The sequence below is a fragment of the Puntigrus tetrazona genome, chromosome 5 (assembly GCF_018831695.1).
Source record: "Puntigrus tetrazona isolate hp1 chromosome 5, ASM1883169v1, whole genome shotgun sequence".
In the NCBI taxonomy this organism is placed as follows: domain Eukaryota; kingdom Metazoa; phylum Chordata; class Actinopteri; order Cypriniformes; family Cyprinidae; genus Puntigrus; species Puntigrus tetrazona.
Window position 1 is genome coordinate 11,823,643 of NC_056703.1, and position 22,872 is coordinate 11,846,514.

Below are 22,872 nucleotides of genomic sequence, written 5' to 3' on the forward strand. Positions count from 1 at the left end.
GCCCGTTTACTGTAATTTGGGTATAATATTGAACGTGCTAAATCTGAACAAATTCAGCATTGCGGTCACACATTTTAAAATGTACTAAAATAGAGAAAAATTGTTAAATTGTAATATATTTCCCAAATAACTTTGCTGAAAAGAATGCAGCCTTGTTGAGCATAAGATTCTTATTTCAAAAGCATTTACAACTGGCTTTAAATAAAAAAAAATATATAGTAAGAAAACATTTCATAAAAGTTCCTTGTGCAACATGTTTTTCACCTGTGTGAACATAAGTCCATTAAAAATGTCTGTGGGATAAACTGATAAAAATAATCCGAAAACGTTCACTCTAGCATAATTTGCCACTTGGACTGAGGTTTTATTTCTAATCCAATCAAATTTGAATTGTGACTTGGGCCTCTGTATGAATTGAGTAATAGTTATATTTAGTCTGATGTTTTGCAATCTCTTACTTCCTCTCTATTTTCTATCTGCAGTCAAACAAGCAACCAAGAGAAACACAGACATGATAACAGTTAACCAAATAGAGTCTGGCTTTATTGAGAGGAACAAACACCTTTTGTCATTGAGACTTACATTTTGTTTGAGTCCACAGACCCAAAGCGTTATAAAGTTTTTCCACCCTTTCACTTTCTTTTTTTCTTTCTCTTTTTTTTTTTTGGTTCGTGTTTTTGTCATATTGAAAACAAGTTCAAAAGCAACATGTTTCATTCAGTAGAGAGTAAAACATACTATTGTATGTTGTAATCATCACAGCACGAGACTCAAAAGTGTTAAGACCACTCAGTCAACCTGCAAAGGCGCGAAAAAACCCACAATACAAGGGGGAAATGTTAAATGAATGGCAAAACTCGAATTTAAGAACACATTTTCAAGATCATCCACACTACTTCACAAATCGCCGCGGTTTTAGAAGAGCAAACATCAAAGATAATATCTTTCATAAAGGAGCTGAAATAATAATACATCTGTTAGTTCCTGAGAATCAATCTGTTGGTGAGTGTTTGTGTGAGCGAGTTATAGCTGGTGTAAGTTATTCAATATCGAAAACATACATATAAATGTACAGATTACATCAGCTCTGCAACCGGCCATAGGAGAAACCTCTTCTGACAGTTTGAAATGCCCGTTTTGAGTGTTTTTCCTTACGTTTTTTTTTTTCTCCTTTGGGCATGTCCAGTTGTCCGGTAGATTCTTCTTGGACATTCTAGTCAAACTAAATCAGAAAAACTGGCAGTTCGTGCAGTTAAATCAGGTTGTCCATTCAGACACCAATAGAGAAAAAGAGCTGAAACCGAAAAACTTCATCCTCTCATTAGCACTTCTGCTTATGAAAAAAGAAAAAAACCCAATCCAGAAGCACAACGCCTCGGCGCTGCGCAGTCAGAATGTGCTCGACTCTCACAAACCAAAGTAATGTTAGTTAAACTGTAAGGCAGGTTACGAGGTGCGTGTTCATGTGTTTTTGTGTGGACATCTTTCAGTACGACACTCGGATAAAGCTCACATTTCACTCATGAGAGAACGTGTGTGCATGTGGCATCAACTTCAGCTGCTCAATCTCACCTAGCTGCTAAAAAAAAAACTAATAAAATAAACATTGTGCAAATTCAATTCAATTAAAGTCTCATGTCATCAACCTGGAACGTGCCTCCATGTCTTCACTGTAGAAGGTAAACTATGTTACAGGTGAAACTGGTGAATTTACCATAAATTCACACTAACGCACACAATAGTCAACATTTTACATTAGTCTCATCAATACTAATGATAGCATGTGATCAGCTGACTGTGGTTGTCAGGCAACCCATCGAGTCTAAGTGTGTGTATGAGAGAGATCCTGCTCGGATAAGCTGGTAGAGTGTCTTTATGTATGTGAATGCACTAATACTGTGCAAATACAAGAGGGTTGACATTAATTTCCGATATTTACAGCGAAAAAATATATTAGGAGAACACAGATTGTGTCAGAATGTGTCTCTCCTGAATCTACACCTCTAACAGAGAGAGACTGAAGGATGATATATAAAGCCACGGCCTACAAATCGTTCAGTCAGCTCTGCTGAGGTAAACTTTCACTTTCCAAAATAATCATCAAACAGCAATTTCAAGGCATGGAGAAGTGAAGGAGGTATGAGAGGATGGAGAAAGAAATGAGAGAGAGAGAGAGAGAGAGAGAGAGAGAGAGAGATCCCTGTCTGTAGTGGTCTGCCCGGCAGGAAATAAGCCATCTCTATGGGCTACTCGAGTGACACACGGTATCACTGACATTATGGCATTATATTTCTTTATCCTTTTTTTTTTTAAACAAAACTAAGCTTTTTTTTTTTTTAAATATATATAGATATATATATACTCATATAAGTGATAATGTACAGCTCAGAAATATATATATATATATTTTTACAATCAAGAAATAGATACAATTTGTATCAACAAGCAAAAGGTCGTTTCTGGACATTTGTTGTGTGATAGCTTGCTGCTCAACTGCACAGGAGTCTGAACCTCGGAGCATAAGCAGCGGACAGCAATGTCATAATTTACAAGAAATCAGTTTCTAGATTGCTCTAGAAACATCTCTTTCAGGATTGTTTGCTCCTAGGTTCAGAGGAGAAGGGGAAAAGGAGAAACCCAACTGTAAAAACACTTCCATCTAAAACAAAAATACACATTTAGACCTGAAACATGCTGCGCAGGTATATGAATAATACTAAAAGTACTACTAAAAGTGCGGCTACATTAGCAAATGTTTGTGGGCAAAAATGTCTACTGAATATGTGTGTGACTTTGACTTCGTGAACTCATTGCGAACTCTGTACGGGGAAATTTATTGCCTTGCATAAATTCCCAATCCTGTGGATTCCTATTGAGGTGACTACATTTAGCCCACAAAAATTTGCCTTGATTGTAAAAACGTAAAACACGATTGTATTTGCTTCCTGGAAAAACCCTGTTGAAAATCAAAACTAAGGGGAAGGAGAGCCATCTGTGTTCATATTAGAGAACTAAGAGGTTGGGTTTTTTGTCCACGTCGAAGCAGGGTTGGGGGCGACAGAGAGGCAGCAAGCGAACTGTCAGCCAAATGTCAGAAACAACCCAACAACAGCCTGGTGTTCCGTGTGTGTGTCGCACAGGAAGAAACAGGTAGGCAGTGTGTCACACCTTCCCACGAGCAGTAACGGGGGCCCCACGGGGCCACACCTGTGCTCATGAAAAAAAAATGAAGGAGCAATTTAAGTCTTTTTGAAAACACCCAGAGCATCTCTGGACCAATAACATTCACGCTTTCCTGAAGATATGTTAATTTACAGGGCGGAACAGATGAAACGGGGCGGTCTCTCGGCATCAATCAGGAAACAGATGCTGCACAGGAGCATTTTGCCGAAGAGACGCATTCTCCTCCCCAGTTTGTGAATACTTGAACGTAGTTATTGACTAACGAGCCAAACGTGAGCAGCGCTCTCTTTCGAGCATAGTGCTAACATGCTGTCTGGGAGAGATTTACTGAAGCCCATGCTTACTCAAACATCTCTCTTGAAATCTACAATACAACAACAACATTTAGGAAATACGTAAGAATAACTTCTCCAACTAGACATACCTAGTGCTTTCAGATCAGAAAAACGCACACCGATTATCTTTTTGGCTCAATCTTTGAAAATGGCTTCGTGAATATGCATCCGTGCATGCGTGCGAACAGACATCGCAGGGCAAGTTTGCAGTTACAGCCCAGCCAGTTAAAAAGTCTGAACCGCAGCACGACCTTTCTGTCCCAGTGCTCGCTTTTATAAAAACAAATGCAAAACAGCGACCCCCACAGCTATTAAGCACTATTCACATTAATGTGTGGTGAGGTCACTCCAATGTAAGGCCATAAAAGTTCAAAGGTCATGCTTTGAGGTACGCAAGCGTTCATTCCTCTTTCTGAAATCACACATCAAGTCATCACGCACACCAACGAACCACACTACGGTGTCACGTCATATTTACACGCAAATGCAAGTGAATACACATATACATACACAATACTATTCATATTGTGCAGGATCATTTCTGATCAGTTTTACCAAAGAGATTTCTCTCAAGTAACTCTTTTTCAAAGGATAAATGTTATCATCACCAACGAAAGAAGACATTCTCAAGATCTGCCATCAAACTGGCAGGAAGTTGCTCTCTTCACTTTTGAGTCGGCTTTACGAACAACTTTTTGGCCCATCCCAGGAGCAGAACGTAAGACTTTTTTTTATCGAAGGAATTCTATCGGGTTATTCTATCGGGTTATACGCTAAACTTCTCAGATACAAGATCCAGGCTCCCATATGGCTTAACAGATGACATAACAACCAATGCATCATCAATGCTATCATGCTAGCCAACTTCCTAATGGATCCAATCATTACTACACAGGGATGGCTGTTTCTTCAGAGCAAAACAAAAATACGAAATTCTCACGGTGTCTGATTTTTCATTACTAGGTGTTGTTAGCAGCCTTTTGTGATGTGCTTAGTGGCAAGTGCGCAGTTTAGTGACGATGACGGCAGCCAGCTGCTGGGGATCGGTCATGTGAGGGTTCTCCTCCATGACCAAATGGACCACATATGCCGGGAAGATGTTACAGAGGTTTCGGTAGGTTTGATACTGGTGTTCTGGAATAGGGTGCCGCTCTTGGGGTTCCTCCGCTGGCCCTCGAGCGCTGGGCGGTGGAGGCGGCACGCTATCCCACGGGGACCTCCAGATCTGCTCCATCTTCTCGGGCATGCTGCGGACCATCACCCTTTCACAGCAAGGCATGAGGCCTCCCGTTAATCCGTAGCTTCCATAACTGTAGGGCTCGTTACCACACGGCAAAGGGTCCCAGCTGGCATGCTGCTCTCGGCAAAGAGGAGGTCTCCGCTGGCGAAGCGGATTGCTCTCGTAGAGCCGTGAGTCAGAGATGCTGTCCATTCGAGTCATGCCTAGGGACCGACCCTGCTGGGAAGGGCTGACGGAAGGCAACACGCTCTGGGACACAGGAGGGTAGTCTCCTGGGCAGCTGGATCGGGCACCAACGACTGGGTGTTGGGAGTGTGGTGCAAGGTGGGCGGAGGACTGCTTTCGTGGTCCTGGTTTGGGTTCATCCGTTCCGTAGCTCTGCACACGTGTCAAGGCCTCATGGTGGAAACCGTGAGCAAAGGCTTGAAGGCGTGCTTGTGCTGAAGATTGCGTCTGGGTCTGCGACGGTGGCCCTTTCATGCTGTCATCCAGGCTGCCCTCCAATGAGTTGAGGTACATCTCTCCACTGTAGGACGAGAAGGAGTCCGACGAATGACTTCGGCCGGGTTCTGGGCACATGCTGGCTCTGCCAGGATAACCTCCACCCACCCCTACAGGCTCTGGCTGCTCAAGGCTGCAGAAACTGTCTTGGAGGCTTATGGTAGAGAAGTCACTGAGCATGGAATAGTAGCCATGGTCGCTTACCACAGAGTCGTACTTGGGGAACGGCTCACCATAAGCCACAGAGGCGCCCTGGCTATTGGTGACTAGGATGGGGGGATATTGGACGCTGCCCGCATGCTCGAGCGAGCTGTGGGTAAAGTGCAGAGACCCTGGAACAGGGCTGCTCGCTGAGCGCGTGTTCAGAGCGCCTGCAGCATGACTTTTTGTCAGTGGCATAGTTGGAACGCTAAGCGCTGAAACTAATGACGGTACAGAATTGGCCTCAGCCTTCCGAGCTGGACAGAGTCTCTCTTCTTGCTCACAAGCAACTGACCGGATACTCGGGTCAGACTGGCGCTTGGGTGCCACTCGCTTTGCCTCAGAGCTACTGTCTCCCTTGTTAGCAGAACCAGAGGTCCCACATTTGGCAAGTGCTCCCTCGCTCATTGTCTTTACAGCGGAGAGTTTGGCAAAGGCTCTGAGCTCGTCTGCGACAGCCCGCTGTGGTTGGTTGGCTCTTTCTGGGTGGTAGTACTTGCACTTATGGCCGTATGTGCACTTCTTACCTGTGAGATAGTGGTGGTTGACACAAAAATGTTACTTCAGTATTTTGTAAAACGTTGTATTGTTTGCTTTTTTAAAATAGCAGTATACTGAAAAATATTGGAACAGGAAAAACTATATTTTGACAGTGCATGAAAAATGTAAGAAATATTCTGCCATGACAACTCTCTGAAGATTTTAGCATGGTAATGGATATGACAATGTTAATTTTAATTGGTCTTCAGTGGAATAGATCTGCTATGCTGCTGAATTGCTGCTGCTTTTGGCTATTGTTGTTGGAGTAGTATATTGCTACTGCAAAGCAAGTACAGGAAATTACTACTAATATACATATACTGATATGGTGCTGTGAGCATTTAATACTGATGCTAGTGTTGTCAAAATTGCTGACAGCAATAGTACTGAATTAGTACAGAAATTTTAAAAAAGTCCATGTCTCTCCAACAATTGAACCCTTTGAGCTAATTCTTAAACCCCCGCTAATTGGCCAATGTGTTTACACATTTGACAGACATAACATGTGATAGGCTACAACTATCATCGCATCATGTTCTTCACAGAGCACTCACACAAAAGCACACAGGAATGCCTGAAACGAGTGTCTTCACCAAATAGTATCACGGTTGATACTTTTGCCAACACTATCAGCTACACAAATAGCATATATAATATTCTGTAACAGATCACAGTTGAAGCTGAGGAGTGATTAGGAGCTAACTTTGAAAGCATGCTGCAAAATGCTCTTGTGAATGCTGACGAGCCATTTAAATGTAAAGCAGTGTATGCAACATGAAGCAATCAACTTGTACCAAGTAATTTAATGCAGTGAATATTATAACTTTGCATTAACAAACTATAGCCTGCATAATCTAGACTTTCATGGCAGAACACTCATCTTATTTTACATTAAAGTGTAAAAGTTTAAATAGTGTTAAAGGAATATTTGGAAACCCCAAAATTGTAATTCTGTTATCATTTACTCACCCTCGAGTAGTTCCAAAATTGTATGAATATTTTTGAAGAAAGATGGTAACCAAACTGTTTCTGTTCACCATTAACTTCCATAGTATATTTTTCCTACTATGGATGTCAGTGGTGACCCAAAACAACTTTCTTCAAAACATCTTTCTTTGTGTTCAGCAGAACAAAGAAATTCATACAGATTTGGAACTGCTCGAGGGTGAGTAAATGATGACAGAATTAACATTTTTGGGTGAACTATTCCTTTAATGCATAAAATATACATTTTCATATGCTGTGATGTTCTGGAATAAAGACATAAATTAATTTCCTACTTTTGCTGTACTGACCATAAGGACACGGCTGCTTCTTGTGCTCTGGAACCACTGGTCGTTTGCGGAGAAAATTTTCCAGACTGGGTCCATGTCTGCCTAAAGGATCATCAGGAGGCATAAACCTACAAATCGATCCAACAGACACAAATAAGCACAACTCTATGACAGGAAGAATGACACAAACCTAAAACATGTTTAATAAAATAACATTTAAATATATTATTGATATTATAAATATGATATTTTATATATTGCAAAAAAATATAGTAAAATACTTTTCTTCTAAATTCTTTATTACTTGCAGCCATGATGCAAAAATCTAAATAAAATTAAACCACAGCACTCTGCATTCGTAATGTATGTTAAACAAAATTAATAGATTTGCTTAAGTGCGACGTAAACCACCACAGATGATGTACAGTATATGCATGACAAAAACATTTCTACTTCACTACTGCATCAGAAAAAGGGACAAAATGCCCATTATGGCATTTCTATGCTCATTATTTGGATAGCAGTGTGTGGCTTAGATCACATGTAAGGGAACAGGTAATTATGTAATCACAACAGGCCTAGCTGTTGGACCTCGTCAGTGAAATTAAAGCTCATTTACAAAATAGAACAAGAGAGGCTTGAAACAAGTGACAGAGCAATAAAAAGTAAAAGAAGAAAAACAGAGAAAAAGAGGAATGCCATACGGGTACGAGGGTGGAAAGCAGAAGACACAAATGAGTGAGAGAGAGAGAGAGAGAGAGAGAAAACCCCGTCACCACGGTAACTGTGTGCGAGCATACTTGTCGTTGACGAAGCTGTACATGAGGAGTCGCTCCTCAATAAATTTCTTCCACTCTGGCTTCTCATTCTGCAAGTCTCGGTAGTTATCATTGGACACGATGATCCCGTCCGAGTCGCAGGCCAGCTTGACGATGAAACGGTCATCATAGCAAACCACTCGTCGGCCTTGGACTCTGCGAGACGGCGTGAAGACGAGGATCTTTTCCTTCTCCAATTTCCGTAGGATCTCCTGATCTGAGGACGAGGGTGACATCACACATCATCACTTCCTGTGACCTCACGCACAGACATACGCAAACTTGTATAAACATCACAGCACAGATGGACGATCTCACTGGACACATGGCGGTTCATAGAGTCTAATAAAAACAGCTCTTCATGGAAAACAATATCCACTACATTAACAACATACAGTATGGGTCAAAAGTCTAATGTATTTTAAGTTGGAAATGTTGGGGGGATTTAAATTTTTTTAAATGAAGAATCATGATGATCAAGAATATATCTAGGTCAGTGATCGAAGACATAAACCTGCGACACAGATCTTGTCAACTTTGCGAACCAGAAATGGTTAGATTTTCTCGAATCAAGCACGAGATGCTGTTTGGATCATTCTCACATCACACTTGAGAACATGATTCTCCAGGTTTTACACAAACTTGTGGAGTTCATGCAGCTTGAGAGCTGATGAAGGATGAACAATACTAATAAATTCATTTTTAATTAAACTTTTCACTCCGATTGTTTTAAAATACATAAACATTAAATTTGAAAATAAGTTACATAGGAGCATTTTAACTGGTGGTCTCAGATTTATAAACTAACTTGATATACACAGACACACTTGCACTTAACTCCTCACAGAAAAACAATTTTCCGCAGGGTTTTTTTCTGTGGTACCTTTGATCGGTGCATCAGGTCTTGACTGCTCTTTCCTCCATGCTGGGACGAAAACTGTGATGTCTTTGTGGCCCTTCTCCAGGAACCAATCAACAGCCAGTTGAATGCCCAGGCATGAGAACACCTCTTTGTTTCCATGGCTACAAAATAATATTACCAACATCAAATTACACACATGCACACACACAGTTCTCTCACTGATTGGACATTTCTCAATACTAAGATCATTTCAAAACAGGAACATCAAGATCATTTCATCAAAAGACTTCCTGCAACAGCATAAATTCCAGAAGTAAACAACAATAGTGAGAATCTGATGAATCTTCAGTTCACAGTTCCCCAGGTTCTGACTAATTCTCTCATCAACATGTTATTAGTCCAGAGCCTTTAAGTCACCCTGAATTCAAAAACTGACTAGGGATGCACAGACAGTATATCAACAAAAAAATCGGTTAAAAGCCAATATAATTTACAAATGTATTGGTATCAATGTTTGTTAAATCTTATCTAATTGCGGCAATTAGATTATCTTTCCCACCATCTAATGCTAACGTGAAGGGAAATTCCAAAAACACTGTTAAATGTAATTGTTAACAAATAAGAAAATGACGATTCTAATGGTGTGATGCCTAAATTCACTTTAGCATTTAAAACGATTGGTTTTGGCCTATAGTGTTTTATTCTTCAATCATTTTTCAGAATTTTCTGAAATGTAATTATTTGTATATTATATATATTTTATACCCCTTTAACATCCTTTAAATGAAACCTTTTACTTTCTAAAAAAATTTTGTGCACTTTCAGCAGATAATGTTTCTGACATTATTTGTGATATATAATACATTTCTCTGCCTCTAAACTCTAACTCTAGCATTCTTTTACTGCATTTCACAATCCAAACAACCCATGATGGATAAAATTAAGTTCCGCGTGACCTTTTTTTTTTAGCTTGCAATATTTCAGATCAGATTGCAAACAGCCTCTCAAGTTAACTTTGGACTGCTAGGCTCAAAACGTGCATATGTAGGCCTTGTCAGCAATTACAGAAATTCTTTTAAAACGACATGCGGTAAGGGTTTGGTTCTCATTTACCTCATGGCGACATTGGATCCATCGATCACAATCGGTCTGAGGTTGTCATACGTGTCTGATGCGTCTTCCTCCAGCGATGCTTCTGGGCTGACGGCTTCTTTGGCTCCCACCGCCCGTGGCGTTAAACCGGCAGTGCCCGCTGCTGCCTGGCTCTCAGGGTCTCCTTTATTGCCTAGCCGTACCAGCTCGGCCAATACATCATTGATTAGTGCGCTGGACCCCAGTTTACTCAGCACAGACTCCACCTGCTCACCAGAGTAGCCCAGTTTCAGAGCAAAGTCCATTTTGGTTTGGTAATCTCGATCGCTGGTTTGACGCAAGGGCATTTGGGCTCTCTGGGTGTCATCTGTGCGTAATTCCTGTAAGGTGCTGCTCTGGCTGAAGCTGGGACGGTCCAAACAGGATGAGCGGCACAGCTGCCGGTGAGGTTTGGTTGCTATGAGTGGGTCCTGCCTCCTTCCGGGCGCTCCTTCTCCCGACCCCGCTGCGCCTCCAGCTCCTCCAGAACTCCCGCTCCGTGACCGTGCCTCTCCATCGCTCTCGGAACTGCTTCCATCTTCTCCGGCATCTTCGTCCTCCTCCTCCTCCTCCTCTGGAGAGTCGTGGCCGGCGGCAGCGGGCAGGGGCTGGGGTTCGCGGCAGCCGCGGTGCTCCATCTTCAGGCGCTGCAGCATAGCGCATGCAGCTGTTACCTGCGCATGACCTCCCTGAAGCTCCAGTGCATGGTCCCTAACCTGCACCACGGCACAGCTCTCGTACTCAATAGCTGCACGCAGGGCATGCAGTCGCCGCTGCAGCCAAAGAGTCAAACGCTCACGGTGCTTATGCACAGGGCTGATCAGAGACACTATGTACTCCTGAGAGAAAGAGAAAAGATTCATTACATTCATCATTTTTTTTTAGACTTTTTGTGGGGTGAGATTCCATGCCATTTTATGCAGGTGCACACCCAAACCAAGTTGAGAACTCTTTCCAAATTACTTTTTCTATTGGTGCTGTCAGATTAATCATAATTAATCTGACAGCACTAATAGAAGTTTTTGTTTACATATGTATGTGTACTGTGCTTATGTATATACTGTATAAAAACCCATACAGTATACATTTTAAAATATTTACATGTATATAGCGTATTTATATTCTTACATTTTATATTATATATAAATACATTTAATATATAAACATATTTTTAAATATATACATAAATATATACAGGCATGCGTTTGTTGTGTATATAAATAATGAATATACACAGTATACACACATATATTATGTAAACAAAAACTTTTATTTTGAATGTGATTAATCACAATTAATCGTTTGACAGCACTATTTAAAGTAAATAAAAACATTTCATAAATGGTACCATAATAAAAAAAAAAATATTTTCGTTTTTATTATTTTTGATCATTATTGACAATAAAAGACATGTCCACTGAACACATGAATGAAACTGATTTCAAGATAATTTTGAATACTGCTAATTAAACTACTAACTACTTTATATATAAACACACACACACACACACACACACACACACATATATATATATATATATATATATATATATATATATATATATATATATATATATATATATATAATATTTTTCCTATGCAATACAATAAATTGCTGGGTAAATTCGTTTTTAATTTACCATCTACAAGTGAGCTCCTCATGTTTGTATACATCTAACTCACTGTTCTGTCTTCATTTAAGTCAGTCGGTTTACAGAGTTGAGCATATTCTTAGAAGACAATTGGTGTGACGCAATTGTCAGGCCAACTGTCCCAAATTATTAGTGTTTTGCGTCACTGCAGACACTTCTACATATAGGCTACACAAACATACACACACAAATGATATATATATATATATATATATATATATATATATATATATATATATATATATATATATACGTGTGTATGTGAAGGAAACTGGCCTGGTAAGGCTACACCACGGTGCTGCTGGGAAAACTTATCATTGCATTCTTGAATTGTATTATGACAAAAAGAGAAGCTACTTTGGGTGGGGCTACGGTTGAACTTCCTTAAGGGGAAACGATACTGTGGTAATGAAATTCTTTTAAAGCAAACACAAACTCCGCTTTCCGCTTTCTCAAACCCAAATCTGAGTTTGCTCCCTTTACCGTCAGCAGATTCCTACACACCTGTCGTAATCCCCGCCATTCCCCAAAAACTTCTTCCACGCAAGATTAAATTGGAAGTAAACGTTGTCGGTTCTACCAAGGTTGCTATGCGATTCCTAACGGGTGTGTGCATGAGAGAGAATATGTGGATCTGCGTGTGCATGTGTGTGCATCTCTTGTTTGTTTTTGTGTGGGGTGAGAGGGATGTGTGTATGTGTAGGTTGGGAGTGTGTGCGTGTGCATGTGTGTGTGTAGAGAAAACCGATAGCACCATCCAGCTACGAGAGGCTCCTCTGCGCTCATGACACCGGTTGCCTAGCAACGCAGCCCTGTCATCAGCTAACTGCTTTTTAGCAGTCACGACTAACACAACGCAGTGTTCTCTGGGAAAGCCTGGAACACACACACACACGCAAACACACGCCGCACATATTACATCTACACCGCTCGAAACCATACAGCGATTCATGTGCAAAGCCGAAACGCACGCATAAAGCAGCACACATTGCATGCTTCACTAATAAACACCTACGCGCAGAACCGGAGCTGTCCTCATACATGCGGCGGAGAGAGACGGAGAGCAAGAGTCCGTGTTATGGGTGTTTGTTTGCATTTGAGACGAATAATATCACTTTAAACTGACAGTGTATACAATCTTTCCCCCCCCTCTCTCTCTCTCTCTCTCTGCAGATGTGGCGTATTGAAGAATTTCCTCCCCAGCGTGACATAGCTGCTGTTCTGAGTCGTGACGCTGACTCCAGCAGCATGTTCCCCTGGGCACTGAACCGCATCATCTGCACTCACAAGCCACGGGCCCGAGCTGGGGATCACAGCTTCAGCAGCAAGTCTCAGATCAGCTGCGTCACGCAGTCAGCGGCGGCTGCTCCACCACAGTGGACCGGGGAGCTGTTCTGAGATCAGCCAAACAGCCTGCAGTAAACCTGAAACATGACGGCTTTAATAATCACTACAGCTTGAACAGAGAGGAGCATAGTAGACAGAAGTTTTCTGTTAAAATCATTGAGATTAAAAAGTGGAACGCATGATACAAACATCCTGAGAATACCTGGTAGAAATTATGATATTTACAAAAATATTGAGCATTGCATATTATTATTATTATAAACGATATTTTTGTATTATAAGTAAATGATTGTTATGATCAGTACAAATACAAAATATATCATATAAATGCTTTTTAACCTCTTTATGAAAAAATATTTGTATTATTTATTACTATTGTTATAATTACTAATGATTATCATATATGTGTTTTTCAGTTGTTCATATATATATATAACAACAATATTGCTATTTTATTTATATGATAAAAATGTATATTATATAACTTAAAATAAATACATTATATTATATTATTATATTATATATATGACATTGGCAACTGCAATATAATATTATTATTAAAAAAATTATTATATTAATAAATATTACTATTTAAAAATGATACAAAATAAAATATATTTATAATACATTTAAATGTATATATAATTACTATTTATAATACCTACTAATAACTACTATTAAGAACAATAATTATTATATGTTTTATTATATGAATTCTGTCAACATTTATGACAATGACATTATAACTTACTAATAACTTAATAATAAACATAATTTATATAATAAAATGTTAAAATATATTACTAATACATTTTGATATAAATCATATTATATTATACTGTAATAACATAATAATAATAATTTAAATACACTTTATTACAGGAACATTTTTAACATGTTTTGTATGCAACAAATTATGCAAATCAGCTGCATCACGAAGTCAGTGCCAGCAGTCCACCACAGCGGACTGAGAAACTGTACTGAGATCAGTGAAACAGCCCACAGAAAACCTGAATAATTATGGTATAGGTATAAGTGGACAAAATCAGTAACAACTGAAGACAAGGTAACTGTAGAGCTGATCCGAAATAATGACGTAAACCAGTCAAGACTCACGCCAAGTTTTAAATAAAAAAGGTCAGCTGCTCGTTCGCACGCCCCTGTTCATTAGAACATGTTTGACGTAAATTTACGCTTTCTCTGTAAATTACCCAGCCGGCTTTGGAACTGATCGGGAAACTGCTGCTGAGTGGGTGGGAGAGGTCTGTGTGCATGGAGCACATGAAAACGCAAGGAAGAAAGGAGGAGAACGCTGAAATATTTCTCCTTGGGTGAAAAGGTGTGAGCCCACTCCTCTGTTAGAAAGAGCCAGAGAGCAGAGATTGGACACAATCGTCTTTTTGCAAAGCCAAGACGTCATATCAAACATAAAAGATCCGGGGTGAACGAATACAGCAAGGCTCCGTACTCTGTCACGCCGAACACTTCACTCTGACTGCAGAGAGAAACTGCAGCACGGTGAGCCAAAATGGCCATCTTATGGACAAACAAGCGGCCCCGTCACCTTTCGGTGAGCCACACACAAAATTTCAGGCTTTTGTAAACACGCAGGTCCTAAAAATCACACAATACTCCGTGACTCAAACAGCCGGCAGCAAAGTAGCACAAGTGTATTCAGCAGCAAGCCCGACAACAGAACGCATCCTCCTCTTAAAAGTCTCCCCCCTTCTTCTCTGCCTTGTTTTCCTTCTCTTTTTCCCTTCTCTTCTCCTCACCTCCTCCACAACGCAGGCTTACAATCAGCAAGGCCACCATGCACTCGAGCACACGCACAGCTTTATGCTGTTGTCTCATAGCAACAAGTGGAGTCTCTTTGCTGGAGCTCGTGGCTAGATGAAGCCCATTTAAGGCCCACGGTGCGGCTCAGGCGCTCGGACTAAAGACGCGGTGGGTGGCAGCAACTTATGGTGCGGTTATGCCAAAATAGTCAGCAGGAGGGGAAAGCGTGAGCTCACGTGAAGATGCACAGACAGAAGGCCGCTTCGTACCTGAGGCTGCGAGCTTGAAGACGCTTTCCACGCTTTAGCGGCACGCCAATCTCAAACACGGACAAATGCAGCAGCAACAGGCTGGTGCAATAACACTGTCATACATGCTCAACACTGTCTCTAACCGCCTTGACTCCGTTCGGCCCAAGCAAGGACATTTCATTTCTCGCGACCAGCACCCTGCAAGTGCAATGTCCGATGCTTTCAGTGCATAAAAAGTACAAAAAAAGTTTAACACTGAAGATAGCCTGCCTAAAAATAAAAATAGAAAATGCAATTTAAAGGATGCATGTGTGCGCGCTGGTTTTTGTGGACACAAATTAGTTCAATGACAGGGGTATCGCAGTTTGAAGGTGGTTTATGAGGACACTGCCAATGTCCCCATAATAAAAAGCTTAAAAAAACAAACGAAAATTTTTTGGGGGGGGTTTCGAAAAGCTAAAAATGCATAAAGCTTCCTGTAAGGGGTAGGTTTAGCAATGGTAGTTTTTGCAGTATAAAAACCATCACGCCTACGAAGAGTCCTTCATGTGTGTGCAAATCCGGCTAGACTTGCCAGGGTCAAATGTTTGAAAATACCCAATAATGACAAATGCCAAAGTCTTGCTGGTTGGCATTTGAAGCGCCTCGCGCTATATAAGCGGCTACAAATCACGTTTCGCTTCAGCTCGAATAAAGTCAACAGGTTTTTGGCGAGGGTCGGGTTTAAAGGTAAAGCAATACATTTGATTATCTTAAAATAAAAAATAAAATAAAAACTACTGCGTCTATGAAAGGTCCCCGCAGCTTCGGAAGTCAACGAGCGTGTGTCAAACTGCACTCGGTAAATCTCAGTGAAACGTGAGTCGTGAGCATCAGTTCTGCGCGTGATTTAAAGAGCATTTCGCCTCGTCCGAAGCATTCACACGGGATGCATTTTACAGTATCGCGGAGGCAATGAACAAAGTTGCTGATTTGGCCCGTGAAAGTAAAACCTGTCCCGAAAATGCAGCGAAATAAAGAGCTTGAATGGCGAACGTCGGTCGTGCTCGCACAGCTCTCCTGCGACACACGCGCTCTCTCGCGCACATACTCACTTTAGCTTTAGTGCAATCTTCTTCCTTGCCGTCCTCGATGTTTACGATGATACTGGAGCCGGCGTTGGGGCTCTCGCAGCTGGACTCGGCGGTGCTGCAGCTCACTCTGACCCGGAAAACCCGCTGTATGTGCGGGATGCAGCGCTGGAGCGCAGGGCCTGCACCGGCGGGCGCGGCGAGCTCCAAAACCATTTATCAGACGGATAAACAAGCGATCACGACGCGCTCCGGAACACTGGCACGCATTCGCCCTGCGTCCTGCTTCATGGGTGGAGCAGCAGAAGAAAGAAATAAAGTCACGGGAGGATGCAAGTTTGTCTGCGGCCGAGCATAACGGCGAACGTACGGGACGCGCTACATAAGCATCTATCATCCATCTCCATCCCTCCTTCTCCTCTCGCCCTCCCTTTCCTCACTTCCCTCCCTCCCTACAGCGGCCCCGACTGCACCCACCGCCTGCGCTTCGGCAACGCGTCGGACGCCCCCTGTCGCTGCGCTCGGAGCCGCAGAAAGTGCGTTTTTGCTGCCTCCGTCTCCGCGTTTTGAAGCACGTGGGTGGACGGGACTCCGGTAATGCAGCAACCGAGGGTTAAAAATACATCGGACGCGCGCGAGAGAGCTGGATTCGCTGTGCGATATGACCGCCGCACTCCCAACTTTACTGTTCAGAAGGTTGATACGGTGTTCAGCAGTTGTTGTTATTACCCTAGCATCCTTTGCAACGAATGAACAACGCCAAGACTGGCTAAACTGTTAGTTCAACGGTTAGTATAATTCTTGGTAACGTTAGCTTTATCTGGTTACGTCGAGGGTCATGTCGCTCTTTAGTAGTCAGGGTATATTTAGCGATGCGTCTCACTGACAATATCTGAGCTTTCAAATTTCGTGCCTGTCTTGTAATTTCTGTTGTACGTCTGTTTAGAATCAGAAGCGGCGGTTCGCGAATGAATCGTTGTCCTGAGTCGATTCTTTTCGATGAATCTCTCAAATGCTCTTCGCGATTCGTCTAAATCGTTCGAAATTTTTTGTCGTTTGAGTCATTTGCAAGCAATATAAACTAAATTTAAGTTCAATCAGGTCTAGAAGCGCAGCTTGAATTTTGAGAAAAATCCTTTTCTGACCAATGTAAACAGTATTAAAAAAACACAGTTTTGGACAAATACATTATATTCTATTAAGTACTCTGTAGCATCTAAATTCCACTGTACATTAATATGCAACTCAATATATCAATATATACATTGAAATACAAATGATGCTGATGCTTTCATGTGAATAAGTTAAGATAGCAACCGGCAATGTGGTTGTTTCCTGTTTTATTGGACACGTTTTTGTAATAAACCCTTGTTTTGTAATAAAGCCGTAATAAACCACATTAATGACTGTTTCTATTTCATACTTGACAATAAAGTTCATAAACTTCAAAATACTTCATAAACAATATAAAGATGCTTAAATGTAGCACATTTTGCCATGTATCTTTGGCTTTAACAGATGTCAATGAAATGTAGGTGGTATTTTAGATGGCTACATTTTACAATAGCTTCTCAAATATTTATTACAATGAATATTATACATATGTTTGTGTATTCTTAATTGAACACTATCCCTTTAAGCCTCGCCGAGGATTGTGGGAAATGTAGTCAGCGGCTTGTTACTGTTGTCCACAGCTGGTTAGCATTTCTATTGTCTTTCTTATAAGAGGTATATCCGCTACAATCTTTACCTCCTTTCTTATTCCCACAGAAGTCTCACAGTTTCGTACGTCCACCATGACGGACGAACAAGAGATAATGTGCAAGCTTGAAAACATCAAAGAAATAAGGTAAGAAAAGCTGAGATTGATCCCAAGGCAGACACGCTAGCCTGTCTTCAACATCTGGCCAGTTCAATCTATATCGCAAAAACCCTGCGTATTTCTCCCTAATCATTTGATTTTATAAGTAATGCGTGAATTTGGATTTGTAGTCTACCTGAACAAATAATTTATTACATTTCTCTTTTGACAGACTCTTCGTATCGGTCACGATGCTAAAGCAAACCGCTTAAACTATAAAAACACACAGCTTTGCACAGAATCTGAAAACATATCATGCTAATTATGCATTAACCGTTATTTTCGACGAGGATGAGAGTGAAAAGCATCCTGTTGTGGTTAGACCCCAAACTGCAGAGCAAACGGCTCATTTCCTCTGGAGCGGTTCTTAATAATTTATACAAACCTCAGACGTACACGATTGTCTGGGTGCTGTAAATATAGCTTTGCACATAAGGGGTCTAATGCGTTTTGTGATCGGGTCTCTGAAACCACATAATAGACGTCTTGCGCGTTTAAAACCATATGCACTAGATCAGAGGTCTTTGCATTTGCATTGAGTTGTCATGTGCTGCCATGCATTGACTGGATGTTTACTGTTTTTTTGTGTGTGGTTTGCAGGAATAAGACAATTCAGATGGAAAAGATCAAATCTCGGCTGAGGAGTGAGTTTGAAGCTCTGGAGTCAGAGGAGAAGCACCTGAGAGAGTACAAACAGGAAATGGATCTTCTGCTGCAAGAGAAAATGGCTCACGTAGAAGAGCTGCGTCTCATACATGCTGATATTAATGTGGTAAATTATAATAATAATAAACATTACAAATGCACACTACCATTCAAAGTTTCAGGTCAGTAAGATAAAAAATAATTTTATTCAGGAAGGATACATTAAAATGATCAAAAAGTTCTAAAAAATAAATAAATAAATACAAATAAATAAAGGCTGTTCTTCAAAGAATCCTAAAATAAAATGCATAATGATGTCCAGAAAAATATTAAGCAGCTCAGTTGATTTCAACTGCAATAACACTGAAAAAACTTTGATAAAAATGTTTCATAAGCACTAAATCAGCATGTTAGAATTATTTCTGAAGGATTATGTGACACTGCAGTAAGATTATTTAATCCATGGCATCAACTTTTTAAAATACTTCAGTGTAGAAAACTATTTAGATTGTTCACAACAAAACTAATGTTTTTACCATATTTTCAGTAATACAATATTACTGTATGCTCAAATAGCTTCGTTAGAAATGTTAAAATGGTTAAATGGTAGTATATAAGTTTTATAAGCTCTACAGGCACATTTTATTCTGTGATGTCAAAGATCTGGCCGGGCAACCTCTCTGTTAGGTCAGATGTCTAGCTATTAGGTTCACACCATAGTGATTTATGGAGTGGTTGTATTTCTTCCCCCAGATGGAAAACACTATCAAACAGTCTGAAAGTGACTTGAACAAACTGCTGGAGTCAACCAGACGTCTCCACGATGAATACAAGCCACTGAAAGAACACGTGGATGCCCTGAGGATGACCCTGGGCTTACAGAGACTCCCCGACCTCAGCCAGGAAGAGGAGAAGCTCTCATTGGAGTTAGTAACACTGTTCATGAGTGTTTGTGTGTGTGTGTGTTTGACAGGGGGGAACTCCTCAAAATGAGTCACTGCGGTGTGGGAGTGTGTGTTTGCAAGAGAGTAATTCTTAAAGCTGAGTCAGAGAATTTGCAAGACGGAGAGTGCGTAATTGTGTATGGGAAGGCTAAATTGCTTACCGTTTGTGTGTGCTCTTCATCTCCATTCAGCTACTTCGAAAAGCAAAAGGCTGAGTGGCAGACAGAACCACAGGAGCCTCCTATCCCAGAATCCTTAGCGGCGGCGGCGGCTGCAGCCCAGCAGCTTCAAGCTGCACGGAAACAGGATGCCAGACAGACAGCGACATTCCGCCAGCAGCCACCTCCTATGAAGGTGAACAGACTTTTACATTACTGAATGTTATGAAATACAATATGAACACAATAAGCACACTTATTTTTATATTTAAGTATGTAGTATTTAAGGCCACATAATAAGGAGTTTTATTTGGTGCGTAATAAACATTATATATTGTAATACAATTTTCAGGATTTTTTGAAGACCCCATATATTTAAAATTTTTGTAACATTATAAATAATTTTCTGAATAAAATATCAAAAGATATCACTGACCTCAATCTTTTGTACCTGCTTATTGTGGAAAGACACTAGAAACTGCTACATTTCTACGTATAAAATAAAAGAGAGAGCGTATTGATTTGATTTGTTGTCTGTTTCCAGGCTTGTCTGTCCTGCCACCAGCAAATCCATCGGAACGCACCGATCTGTCCTCTCTGCAAAGCCAAAAGCCGCTCACGCAACCCTAAAAAACCCAAGAGAAAACCCGACGAGTAACATGCGCAGCTACCAATAACCTCAGAGAAAGCCCGACTAACACACATAACCCCAACAGAAAACAATTTACTTACATAAACGCGTTCACTTGCGCTCTCATGCATGCACATTTCCACACATACACACACTCACTGCACATCTGTACACCTGAAGGTATATAGTCCTGAAGGAACGGAGCATCTGCAGCCTGATACCCTGACCTCTTATAGTGATCCTGTAGTTAACCCGTCTTCCTGCTTCAGTGGACATGAGGTCTCAGTTTTTCATTTCTTTTTTCTATAAGTGAAACCTCGATATTGTGTTTGTACCGTGTCTGTATTTAGTCCGTAGTGGATATGGATGCTGGTTTAGAAATATCGAAGCGTCCTGTTCTGTGTGGGGTTTAATTCTAGTGCATTAGTTCCAAAGTAAATTCTCTAAAGTGGCTTTAGTGAACAGAGCCGTTCGGACGGTAATCAGTTAACACTTCAACCGATATTTAGTCATTTGAAAGAATTAATAACGGTATGATTTTGCCTATGTCTTTTAATGTTTTTTCCCTCACGCTAACAGTGTTTTTCTTGTATTATGTAACCATGGTCTATCCCAGACCATGTCAGTGTTCTAGAATGTCTTGAGGGCCGTTCACACAAGATGTAGATGAAGAGCATTGAAATGGATAAGAACGAGTTTTTAACTTGAAGCGTCTTTAAGAATGCGGTGCTAATGGCAGGAGACGCTGGAAAAAGGCAAACACTCCGCTTACAAAGACCAACGATTAATGCAGACTGAATGCAAAAGCATGTGTGAACAGCCCTTTAGAAGTAGAGTAATTATGGAAGTTGAATGAGAATTCTAAACCTCGAGTTCTTATAGATCTATCATTCAATTTGAGCGAATGAGCTGTTATTTGTGTTTTGGAATTTGACCCGAGGGGCATTAAGAGCGTGTTATAATCTTCAGTATTGAATCGTTGTGTTTGTGTTCATCTTTTCTGAGAGTCAGTTTTTTAATAATTAAAACCTGTGAACTAATAAACTTGTGTAACTTTTGTCGAAATGAAATTGTAGAATAATACAGTGTTATCTGATGGATTCGCTTTCTCTCTGTCGCTCTGTCTGGTATTGGCTTGATATGTATCTGGAATTTGACCTTTCACCCATGACCCCTAACAAGCAATAATCATTCTTTTTTTCTTTTTTGCCTAATCTTTTTACCAGCAAGAGGTTCTACATTCTTTTTGCACTGCGTTCTTGATCCTGAGGGGGGCGTTATTTATACTCCAGGAAAAGTTAAAGATCCATGACAACATTTGCGGCATGATTTTTTGGCGACTATTAAGACGAAATTAAAACACACACACACTCACAAAAGCATATATCATAACATGATAACATTGTGCCCCGGGAAATTGAATTGCCTCACTGACTGGCTTAAATTGTAATTTTAATAAAATAATTATATTGAAAATGCTAAGAAAAAGGCTGAATAAAATAATATTTTGTTGTTCTTCCATAGCCTATTTAAAAAAGAAAACATGTAAAATCAGATTCTTGAGTTAATTAATAAGTCAATAAACTTCTTAATAGAAAAAAGATACGTGAATTTAAAAACTGATTATAATAGCAGAACTAAAATGGGTTGAATAGGTTAGAGATGATTTCCCGTCATGCTGTATGTATGTAGTTGAAGTGAAGTGTTATGTGTTGCATATAGGGAGACCTGTTAGTGTTTAATGTTCTTTTATGATGGGTTTTAAAAGTGTTTCTGTTATGTCTGACTATTTATATACATTTCAAGCATCAAAATATGAACTAGGGAGATAAACAATACACAAAATATTTGAATTGTGCATATTACATTTTAGAAATATACAGGTAATACTTTATTTCGATATTCCTCTTTAGACCTTTGTCTAACAGTAAGTAACTTTGCAACTACAATACGTCAGAGTATTAGTAGACTACATCCTTAATATCTTCTGACACTTTAATATGATGTAACCACAACATACATATATGACAACTTACTCTACTAGCCCTAAACCTACCCAAAGAGTCTACTTTGAGAGTTAGTAGACATGTAGTTATAAAGTTACTTATAGTTATTAGAATGTCTAAAGTGGACGATCAAGATAAAGTGTAACCAATATTCATAATGTTCATATCACAACTATTTGTTTCTAAACTTAAATGAGCTAGCCGGTTTCCTCTTTTTTACAGTATATTACATTATATATATATATAAAATTATTCAAAACTATGATTGTGTGAGAGTGAAGAAAAGCAGATTGGTTTATCTGTACATGAGCAGATTTATTTGGCTTTTGCGGCTGTAATTATTCATGTGTCTTTCGCTTCACATTACACGTTTTACATCATAACAGGATTTGGGCTGAAACTCAGTAGGCTCGTCTGCAGCTCGTTAATCAACTCATACGCAT

General features: G+C 40.2%; 2 protein-coding genes across 7 annotated transcripts; one reads left to right on the forward strand and one right to left on the reverse strand.

Annotated features, from left to right (window-relative positions):
- Positions 1-1,624: 1,624 nt before the first annotated feature.
- On the reverse strand, positions 1,625-16,400 carry zc3h12b (zinc finger CCCH-type containing 12B). 4 transcript variants are annotated; one of them, XM_043238907.1, is made up of 7 exons: positions 16,209-16,342; positions 13,025-13,161; positions 10,068-10,924; positions 8,976-9,115; positions 8,075-8,309; positions 7,281-7,402; positions 1,625-5,987 (listed from the first exon to the last, which is right to left on the reverse strand). In XM_043238907.1, the coding sequence occupies exons 3-7, from the start codon at positions 10,739-10,741 to the stop codon at positions 4,510-4,512; spliced, it is 2,649 nt and encodes an 882-aa protein (XP_043094842.1). In that variant the 5' UTR covers positions 10,742-10,924; positions 13,025-13,161; positions 16,209-16,342; the 3' UTR covers positions 1,625-4,509. The 4 variants fall into 4 exon arrangements, with proteins under 4 accessions (XP_043094842.1, XP_043094840.1, XP_043094839.1 ...); XM_043238905.1 differs by lacking the exon at positions 13,025-13,161 and having other exon boundaries at positions 7,296-7,402; positions 16,209-16,400; XM_043238904.1 differs by lacking the exon at positions 13,025-13,161 and having other exon boundaries at positions 16,209-16,400.
- Positions 16,401-16,833: 433 nt separating this feature from the next.
- zc4h2 (zinc finger, C4H2 domain containing) lies at positions 16,834-21,627 on the forward strand. Of its 3 annotated transcripts, none has more exons than XM_043238911.1 (6): positions 16,834-16,972; positions 17,955-18,033; positions 18,646-18,817; positions 19,444-19,616; positions 19,826-19,988; positions 20,337-21,627. In XM_043238911.1, the coding sequence occupies exons 2-6, from the start codon at positions 17,981-17,983 to the stop codon at positions 20,448-20,450; spliced, it is 675 nt and encodes a 224-aa protein (XP_043094846.1). In that variant the 5' UTR covers positions 16,834-16,972; positions 17,955-17,980; the 3' UTR covers positions 20,451-21,627. The 3 variants fall into 3 exon arrangements, with proteins under 3 accessions (XP_043094846.1, XP_043094845.1, XP_043094844.1); XM_043238910.1 differs by lacking the exon at positions 16,834-16,972 and adding an exon at positions 17,822-17,881; XM_043238909.1 differs by lacking the exon at positions 16,834-16,972 and having other exon boundaries at positions 17,888-18,033.
- The last annotated feature ends 1,245 nt before the right edge of the window (positions 21,628-22,872 follow it).